This window comes from Salmo trutta, chromosome 1, assembly GCF_901001165.1.
Source record: "Salmo trutta chromosome 1, fSalTru1.1, whole genome shotgun sequence".
Classification (NCBI taxonomy): domain Eukaryota; kingdom Metazoa; phylum Chordata; class Actinopteri; order Salmoniformes; family Salmonidae; genus Salmo; species Salmo trutta.
This window is the reverse complement of record NC_042957.1, coordinates 16081491-16092374: the sequence shown is the minus strand read 5'-3', so window position 1 is coordinate 16092374 and position 10884 is coordinate 16081491. Positions and strand designations below refer to the sequence as shown.

Genomic DNA, 10884 nt, shown 5'->3' with positions numbered 1-10884 from the left:
GGAACATTTCAAAGCAGTATGGCTTTGGAACAGCTAGCCTAGCTCCCATCTGTGCTTCCGGATCTCTGATGACATCGTTGCTGTCCAATCCTGCATTCTTATTCTAGTCCTAATAGTCTAGATGGGTGAAAATAAATTAGCAGAGGAGAAACCGAAAACCTAACCAATCAATCCCTCCAAAAACACAATACACAAAAAAGATCCCCTCAGATGTCAAATGAATAGAGCGCAAACACTGTATTCAAATCGTCAATAAAAAACCCCAAAAGGTCATCTGATCGGTCTTTTCAAACACACGCACACACATACTATAACCACCCACACAGCAGCCTGTGTGTAAAGTATCTGTCGACATCCCTTCTCACTTCCTATTCTGCAATGTTAGCCGGTTGAATTGAAGAGACGTTGAGGAACAGCTCCTAACTGTTTGCATCTGTTTTATTAAAGCTGCAAACTCTGAAATAACAGCTGCTAAAACTTTACAGAGATGCAGACACTGAGTAAACCTGGCCCATAATGTGTTGTGTATCCTAGTGTATACCTTATAGCTGCTCTCTCAGCCTATGGGACTTCATCACAGCTCAGCAGTACAGTACATTAGTGTCTCTGCTAGACAAGGAGCAGATCTTTATTAACTACTACCACCACCACCACCGCCATTACTACTACTACCACCACCACCACCGCCATTACTACTACTACCACCGCCATTACTACCACCGCCATTACTACTACTACCACCACCGCCATTACTACTACTACCACCGCCATTACTACCACTACCACCGCCATTACTACCACCGCCATTACTACCACCACCGCCATTACTACTACTACTACCACCACCACCACCACCACCACCATTACAACCACCACCACCACCATTACTACCACCACCATTACTACTACCACCACCACCGCCATTACTACTACCACCACCACCATTACTACTACTACCACCACCACCGCCATTACTACTACTACCACCACCACCGCCATTACTACTACTACTACCACCACCGCCATTACTACTACTACCACCACCACCATTACTACCACTACCACCACCATTACTACCACCACCGCCATTACTACTACCACTACCACCACCATTACTACCACCACCGCCATTACTACTACCACCACCACCACCGCCATTACTACTACCACCACCACCACCATTACTACTACTACCACCACCACCACCATTACTACTACTACCACCACCACCACCATTACTACTACTACCACCACCACCATTACTACTACTACCACCACCACCATTACTACTACTACCACCACCACCATTACTACTACTACCACCACCACCACCACCACCACCATTACTACTACTACCACCACCACCATTACTACTACTACCACCACCATTACTACCACCACCACCGCCGCCATTACTACCACCACCACCAGCATTACTACCACCACCACCACTATCGCCATTACTACCACCACCATCATTACCACCACCAGCATTACTACTACTACCACCACCACCACCATTATTACCACTACTACTAACTCCACCACCACCACCACTACTACTACCACCATTACTACTACCACCATTACAACAACCACCACCATTACTACTACTTCTACTACCACCACCACCGCCATTACTACTATCATCCCCACCACCATTTCTACTACCATCCCCACCACCATTACTACTACCACCACCATTACTACTACCATCCCCACCACCAACACCATTACTACTACTACTACCACCACCACCTTCTATACCTAGCTCCTGGTGTCCCTGTATCTTCAATATACTTCAGGGTTATCTAGAGTCTGAAATAACCGATTTTACACCATCAGTCAAAACACACACAGCTGACCTTTGTTAATTTATGCTGAAAAAAAAAGGTTATTATTTATTTTATTTTTTTAGACAAAAAGCAGCCACAAACGCATATTTTCTTTGCCATGATTGGAGTAGATAGGAACTGCCTGGTGTGTCTGTCTTTCTCAGACAGAGGAGCTCTCAAATGTTACCAGTGTGTGCTTCATCAGAGTAAGGCCCCTGGAAAGTGCACACTAGGCTTGGCCACAAAGGGGAGTGAGTGTATGAGTGTATAGTACACAATCTAAATAAACTCAGAGAGCAAACAGGAAATAAGTAAACTGCTAACAATACTTTTGCCTTCCTTTACCAGAGGTCAACCAAAGATCAACACACTGACTCAAACACACACACAGAGCGAAGCCAACAGGAATCCAGCATATTTAATAACACTATTACTCCAGCCTGACACTTTGCCATACTGAAACAGGACTCCAGTGCTCTGCATGTTGTTCATTCATAGACAACTATGATGATTGAAAGACAGAGGGGTGCTTGGAAAAATAGTCTCCAAGTTAGGAGGAATTTGAATTAACAAACTGCAACAGGGAAATAGTTTCCGAGCCCAAACTTCTCCTTTGTCAATAATGATTTATCTTTCTCAGGAGATTTTTGAGCAATGTTCCAGTGGCTGGCAGTGCATTTTGGGAAAATTAGCTTTGATCTGCAAAAAGGGCCAACACAAGTGCCCAATCTCAAATCGGCCCCTCATCCTTACCCCTCTAAGCACTTACCAAGTGTATCTGAAATGATTGAATAGGTATTACTAAAATGGTAAAAGCTCCACCTTTCCCTCTGACAGGCCAGGAATAATTTGCACCATATTGCTTACACCTATCCATATCTTTCAGATCTACACAAGTGCCTAGGAGTTAGGACTATGGGTCTGTTTGGAACTGGGCAATGTTCCGAGTGTTAATCAACACACACTCATCATTCATACCACCACTCTTGTTAAAATAAATGCATGCATATCTTTACAGGCTCCAGCTCTTGGTCTGGGGCACGGGGTGAAAACTGAGCAGCAAGCAGCTGGCGTGTTCGTCTCACAATGTAGGGGTAATGAAAACACAGACAGGGGGAGAAAAGCACACTAACACGCACAACTCATGATTCCCACCAAGCATGCGTGCGCACACACACACCCATCCACTACATTACTTCACGTCCCTTACACATGTACACAATAGCATGAACACTTCCTTTTCCAAACCCCTAGGCAAAACACACACTCTCACGAACACACACAGTAGCTTTTCCAACCCCCTGTTGAATCATGATTAAAAAATATAAACAAAAAATAAACTCCACAAATATTTCCTTCGAATCTGGCGTTTTCCCACCCTCTTCCTTATTTTCACCCTGTGTTATTATTCTTCTTCTGTTTTCCTGTGTTCCAGTGGGTGATTTTGCGTGATGCATCGCCCTCCGGGGGTTTGTGGGTTCACCCTCGACATCATGCCTTAGATACTGCTCCGTTGGAGGGGGGGGGGTCAATGTTCTGAGGTTAAAGGTCACCAGACCACATCACACACTCCTCTTCCTTCCCCCTCTCACAGGGTCCTACAGCTAACAGGGCAAGGGCCTCTTCATAAAAACATTGTGGGATTTCTGTCTGTCTGTCCAGTTCAGCCTTGAGCTGTTTTCCAAGATGTCAAGGATCAAAAAAGGGAGGGTTGTATGTACTGTGTATGTACTGTGTATGTCTGTGTACGAGTAGTGTGCATGTACCTATGTATATGCAAATGTAGGTGAATCTATGCTTGTGGGTGTATGACGATGTGTGTGTGCATATGGGTGTGTGTGTGTGTGTATATATATATATATATATATATATATATATATATATATATATATATATATATATATATATATGTGTGTGTGTGTGTGTGTGTGTGTGTGTGTGTGTGTGTGTGTGTGTGTGTGTGAGAGAGAGAGACAAGGGCAGGGTTGAGAGTGAGACTGGAGCTGCTTCAGTAAGAGGGCAGCACCTGTCATGCTCCCTCTCCTCTCTCTAGCGGAGCCACAGTTTGAGCCTCAGTGCATCCACACCGTTCAGGTAATATCTGAAGAGCCGCTTGTCTCGGACAAAACCAAGGTTTTCATACAACTTTAGAGCTGACTTGTTAGTGATCTCAGTCTCCAGAACCACCTATGAGTGAGCGAGAGAGAGAGAGAGAGAGAGAGAGAAAGGAGAGAGGGAGGGAAGGAGAGAGGGAGGGCGGGGAGAGATACTGCTTGTCAGAGCTGAAGCAATACAAGTAGTCTGTATCATTTTATGGGGGTTTGTCATAAGATCATATTGTTCTATTATATCCCCATGTTATTCACTAGAGCAGTTAATTTTCTGTACTAGAGTCCACCTAGTGTGGATATATAATATGTGGTTAATACCTCAGGCCAAGTACAGTCAGGGCCACTAGCTGAGTGAAGGCCCCAGAGGGACAACAGGGCCTTCGGACGTCACCATCAGACAGACAGTACCAGTCCGCTTACCTCATCACAATCCCCCTCCACCATGGCATAGATGGCCTTCTTCACCAGGTTAGTACCTGCAACATACAGGCAACAAAAAAATCTATTCAGTGGGATAGAAGTTTGTGGAGAGAAATAAAATGGAAGTACTTTGAGATCAAATATTTTTTTGTTGCAAAAAGGGCTATTAGTAAAACGTGATTGTTCGTCATGAGAAAATGAGAGAGCATGCTGGTTCTCACCAATGCTTTTCCTCCGGTGTTTGGAGTCTACAGCCAGCATGGCGATGTAGCCACGACGAAACATCTTCTTGTGCATGTCCAGCTTACACACAATGGCCCCCACACACTCTTGCTCCACCATGGCCTGGAATTGAATAATCAGTGAGTCATGTTAGTGCTGTGCCCAACCTAAAGCTTTTGAAGCCTTCTTAAGACCAGACAAAACCAGGAAGTAAACAAAACCCAATGTTTCTAGCCAATGAGCACAAAGAACACATCTACCCTGACCTCTAGTTTGATTACACTGCACATAGCACTTCCTCCTTCCTATAGGTCACTGAGGGCAGTAGACTGAGAAATCATATTGAATAGGTAAGTATCATGGTTACAATGATGAATGGCTCATTCCTTTATGGAGAGGGAGACAGATCAATAGCAAGGACCTCATTGCATTTGTGGACACAAATTGTTTCTTATTAGCCTAGTTCACCTCAAAATACCAAATAAAATATCAAGACTAGAAACGTAAAAGACTTGAAAGAGACTTGCAAGTGTTTCACTGTCAGCAAGCCTCAGAGGTTGCAACACTATGCTAGTGTAACAGTGTAGGTTAGGCTGTAACAGTGTAGGTTAGGTTAGGCTGTCCAAGGGGGTTTGTGTGTGTGTGTGTGTGTGTGTGTGTGCCTGTGCAAGCGCATGTACATGCCACTTCATGTTCAACTGTATCTGTGTGACACCTCCAGATGATTAAATATAAACATAGTGAACAAGTCTACACTAGCAGTCACACCAAAACTAACCAACCCTTTTAGTCCAACTTAAAAACTAGTTTCACTGTCAGACAAGACAACAGGGAGGAAGAAGGGTGTGTTATTGTCTGGATCAACCTAAAGAGAAGCCTACCATTTACCTAGAACTTTAGGAACATCAAATGAGCAGGACTGCTAAACAGAAAGATAGGAAAAGAACACAACTGAAGCAGACACCTTAACAGTATCTAGGCCTAAATCAAAACGGTGCTAAGAGACACTACTGGCCTCTTAGAGTCAGAGGCAACACAGCCAAATGTCCCAACAAACTCGCTTTGTTGCCCCAGAAGCTACTGGCCTCTTTTTATTTTGCTAATGTTCACCAACCAAAACCAAGTCAAGAAGGTGTTTTACTAGATAGTGCCATGTCATACTCACCAGAAAGCAGAGCTGAGGCCAGTTGTGGATGAAGTACCTATAGGTATAAATGGAATACGGCTCAGACAAGTCCTTGGTGATCAACCTCATGATTCCTGGCATCTGTAACTCGGACTCGTAGCGGACATAATGAATCCCCTGGCTCTCTTCCGCTTCTCGGTCAGGCGAACAGTTCAGATCCAGCCTCGCTAATTCTGACACCGGCGGCTGGTGTATGACGTCGGGTTCACTCTCTACTCCAGCCCGGTGCTCGCCTAGGCCTTCGCAGTCTGGGGGCTGCTGGCTCGGTGGTCGAGGGGGTTCTGTGGGGTCACATTCCCTTTTCCTAACGTTACCACCGGGGCTGTGTCCGGTTACAGGGTGGCTTTGGAAAGCCTCAGTTCTTGTGATAGTCAACATACCGTTCATGCCATTGTTGTTCAAGTGAGGGTGGCGGCTGCCTTTCGAACACGGACTGTGGTCCTCATGTTGGCAGCAATGGTCGCTATTATTTTTGTCACTCGGGTCGTCTCCAAAACTGCTGCTGTCACAGAGCTCCATGGACGGTCTCGGATTGTCGGATCGGTTTCCCGTTGTGTGGTTGTTGATCTCACCGTCTTCAGACGGACTGACCAACCCGTTCAGCTGCTGTTCCTGTAGGGCCTGCGATTTGAGGTGTAGCGCAGTCGGGTTAGCATGCGATAGCATGTTTTTCAGTTTTTTTTTACTTGGCCGTTTGTCCTCGCTGATCCGCTGCTCCTGTCGTGTTACAGAGCCCTCCCAACCGCAGCCGGGCTGCTCCCCTTCCCCAGGTTCCACGCTCCCATCCCCGGGGAAGGGAGAAATTTCAGCCGGGGATGCTGGCAATGCGCTGCTAGGCCCAGTCGGCACTGCAGCCATCCCACCTCATCAAGGGGGCAATGCACGTTAGAAAAAAAACCTCGAAATATAGTTTCGTCAACGGGTTTATAAACAAAGCTCACTTCACTTTGGCGATAATTGCATAAATCCGAGGGTTTCCGAAACAATTTCGTCTTTACTTCCAACGCCTGTCGTTGCTTTCTCCTCGGTTTCCCCGCTGCCGGAAAGTGCTGTCGCAGCAAACGCCATTGCAGCCGAAAGATGGTTGTCACTACTTACTACAGTCACAAAGTAAGAATTGGATTTAACGTAAAAATGTATGAAAACAAAATGTTGCTTTTTGGTATTCATTTAAGGTTAGGGTTAGGAATACGGTTAAGGTTTCAAATCATATTTTAAGAAGCTAAATTGTAGAAATAGGCGGGGTTAGACATAATTTTGAATTTGTGGCTGTGATAAGTAGTGACTATCCTGAAAGCGGGTGGCGCTTTACGAGAGTGATGGGAAGCAAAGTCGATGCACGGGTGCCGCTTTACGACAGTGGCGAGAAGCATAATCTATGCGCGGTTTGCACATTTTTTGGGGGTCTCTCCCTCCTCGAGCATCAGCGAAGCTTACAAATTAATTTTAGTTAATCGACGGTGCATTATTTGATGTATCTAGAGACCGCAGTTTTAGGCATAAATAGACAATTCAAACCTCTGTAAAGCTATCAAAATTATGAATGGGCTGGCTATTAACAAAGTAAATAGTGACCAAATAAAAAAACAATAATTTTGACGTATTACAAATGTATTCCCTTTCACACCTTTAACTCAAAATCATAAATTACGCAGGCCATCTCCGGATCCAATACTCTCTTGCCAGCAGAGGGTGCTACTGTTATGTACATTGAGTTTCTCCCCAAGTATCATGCAGTAGGCTACTAATGGTGAAGTAATGTCAAGTGCAGTGCTTGACTTGGACTGAAATAGGTTCCGGTACTAATTTTGGGTGCCGGTACTATTTATATAGTATTTAGGTGCAGGAGCTCCACAATATTTTTGAGCTAATATTCAATAAGAAGAACAGGAGCTTAAGCAGTAGAACATTTGAGGTGCCGGTACTCAGCTCCAGTGAGCTCCTGCCAAAGTCAAGCACTGGCCAAGTGTGTAATGGAGAGAGAACTATACTATACAGGTAAAAAAATAATAAACAAAAGTAATATCTCTGCAAATGCGTTAACCCTAATCACAACTGCTTGTAATATTATTTTCATTGACAGACAGTGACTCAATGTGCATACACACACTGCTGGATTCCTAACACCAGGGAAGCCCTTGGCAATGCTAGGCAGCAGACGGGGCACAGAGTGGATGTCGTAAAAGTGTAGGGGGTACACACTCCAGCTGGAGCACGGTTAGGGGGTGGCAGAGCCCAACTGGGCATCAGAGGGGGATGGAGCACCCCCAGCCGAGGGCAATAAGGGGGAAGCTGGGAGGCGTATGTGTGTTTAGGGGGAGGGGTTGTGGCCTGGACTGTTTGGGTGTTTGAGCAGGTGGAGGGATTAGATGAACTGGAGAGGCTGGATAAGGGTTCACCAGATTAGGATGTAAACACACACACAACCAGAGTTCCACCCCATTCAGCTGAATTCCTGTCAGATTAATTGGACATGGAATTCTCTGCAGGAAACAATTCAACTCTAGAATTGACTGGAAAGTAGATCGAGTTGACATCAACTCTGGTACAGGCACACGTGCATGCACTCACTAACTGGTTTGTGTAGTGCTCTTTTAAAACAGACAGGTGGCAGTGTTGCCCTATAACTTTGTCAAGTCCTATTCGAAGCAATCTCTCCAGTTGCCACATACTGTGGTAGTGCAATGGCTCAGTGGTGTGTCCAGAACATTTTGAATGGGGTGGCCAAGGTAGGGCGCAAACACAGTTTAGGGGGGCCATAACATTTGGAACCTTAATCGATGCAAGGTGGGTTCTTTCTATATACAGTACCAGTCAAAAGTTTGGACACACCAACTCATTCCAGAGTTTTTCTTTATTTTTACTATTTTCTACATTGTAGAATAATAGTGAAGACATCAAAACTATGAAATAACACATATGGAAACATGTAGTAACCAAAAAAGTGTTAAACAAATCAACATATATTTTATATTTGAGATTCTTCAAAGTAGTCACCCTTTGCCTTGATGACAGCTTTGCGCACTCTTGGTATTCTCTCAACCAGCTTCATGAGGCAGTCACCTGGAATGCATTTCAACTAACAGGTGTGCCTTGTTAAAAGTTCATTTGTGGAATTTCTTTCCTTCTTAACGTGTTTGAGGCTGTGTTGTGACAAGGTAGGTGTGGTATACAGAAGATAGCCCTATTTGTTAAAACACAAAGTCCATATTATGGCAAGAACAGCTCAAATAAGCAAAGAGAAATGACAGTCCATCATTTTAAGACATGAAGGTCAGTCAATTCAGAAAATTTCAAGAGCTGAATGTTTTTTCGAGTGCAGTCTCGAAACCATCAAGCGCTAAGACGAAACAGGGTCTCATGAGGACAGCCACAGGAAAAGAAGACCCAAGGCTACCTCTGCTGCAGAGGATAAGTTCATTAGAGTTACCTGCACCTCAGATTGCAGCCCAAATAAATGCTTCACAGAGTTCAAGTAACAGACACATCTCAACATCAACTGTTCAGAGGAGACCATGTGAATCAGGCCTTCGTGGTCGAATTGCTGCAAAGAATCCACTGCTAAAGGACACCAATAATAAGAAGAGACTTGCTTGGGCCAAGAAACACGAGCAATGGACATTCGACCGGTGGAAATCTGTCCTTTGGTCTGATGAGTCCAAATTTGAGATTTTTGGTTTCAACCGCCGTGTCTTTGTGAGACGCAGAGTAGGTGAACGGATGATCTCTGCATGTGTGGTTCCCACCGTGAAGCACGGAGGAAGAGGTGTGATGGTGTGGGGGTGCTTGCTGGTGACACTGTCGGTCATTTATTTAGAATTAAAGGCACACTTAACCAGTATGGCAACCACAGCATTCTGCAGCGATACGCCATCCCATCTGGTTTACGCTTAGTGGGACTACAATTTGTTTTTCAACAGGACAATGACCCTAAACACACCTCCAGGCTGGGTAAGGGCTATTTGACCAAGAAGGAGACTGATGGAGTGTTGCATCAGATGACCTGGGCTCCACAATCACCCGACCTCAACCCAATTGAGATGGTTTGACATGAGTTGGACAGCAGAGTGAAGGAAAAGCAGCCAACAAGTGCTCAGCATATGTGGGAACTCCTTCAAGACTATTGAAAAAGCATTCCTCATGAAGCTGGTTGAGAGAATGCCTGGAGTGTGCAAAGCTGTCATCATGGCAAAGGGTGGCTACTCTGAAGAATCTAAAATCTAAAATATATATTGATTTATTTTAACACCTTTTTGGTTACTACATGATTCCATATGTGTTATTTCATAGTTTTAATGTCTTCACTGTTCTACAATGTAGAAAATAGTCAAAATAAAGAAAAACCCTTGAATGAGTAAGTGTGTCCAAACTTTTAACTGGTACAGTAATTATGATGGTTCAACGCATTATATGCTTCAAATCAAATTTTATGCGTCACATATTTTGTAAACAACAGGTGTAGACTAACAGTGAAATGCTTACTTACGGGCCCTTCCCAACAATGCAAAGAGAAAGAAAATACAGCAATAATAGAAAAGTAAAACATAGTTATAGAAGTAATAATAAAAACACGAGTAACAATAATTTGGCAATATACACAGGGTATCAGTACCGAGTCGATGTGCAGGGGTACGAGGTAGTTGACGTAGATATGTACATACAGTTGAAGTCGGAAGTTTACATACGCACACATTAGCCAAATACATTTAAACTCAGTTTTTCACAATTCCTGACATTTAATCCTAGTAAAAATTCCTAGTAAAAATTCCCTGTCTTAGGTCAGTTAGGATCACCACTTTATTTTAAGAATGTGAAATGTCGGAATAATAGGGGAGAGAATGATTTATTTCAGCTTTTATTTCTTTCATCACATTCCCAGTGGGTCAGAAGTTTACATACACTCAATTAGTATTTGGTAGCATTGCCTTTAAAATGGTTTAACTTGGGTCAAACATTTCAGGTAGCCTTCCACAAGCTTCCCACAATAAGTTGGGTGAATTTTGGCCCATTCCTCCTGACAGAGCTGGTGTAACTGAGTCAGGTTTGTAGGCTTGCTTGCACACGCTTTTTCAGTTTTGCCCACAAATTCTCTATAGGATTGAGGTCAGGG

At 44.1% G+C, this 10884-nt stretch overlaps 1 protein-coding gene across 2 annotated transcripts; it reads right to left on the bottom strand.

Moving 5' to 3' along the window:
• Positions 1-3762: 3762 nt before the first annotated feature.
• Positions 3763-7077, bottom strand: LOC115170411 (N-alpha-acetyltransferase 30). 2 transcript variants are annotated; one of them, XM_029726708.1, is made up of 4 exons: positions 5754-7073; positions 4588-4711; positions 4367-4422; positions 3763-4022 (listed from the first exon to the last, which is right to left on the bottom strand). In XM_029726708.1, exons 1-4 carry the CDS (start codon positions 6630-6632, stop codon positions 3885-3887), a joined length of 1197 nt encoding a protein of 398 aa, XP_029582568.1. In that variant the 5' UTR covers positions 6633-7073; the 3' UTR covers positions 3763-3884. The 2 variants fall into 2 exon arrangements, 1 of the variants encoding a protein (XP_029582568.1); XR_003871051.1 differs by having other exon boundaries at positions 3907-4022; positions 4265-4422; positions 5754-7077.
• Positions 7078-10884: the final 3807 nt, after the last annotated feature.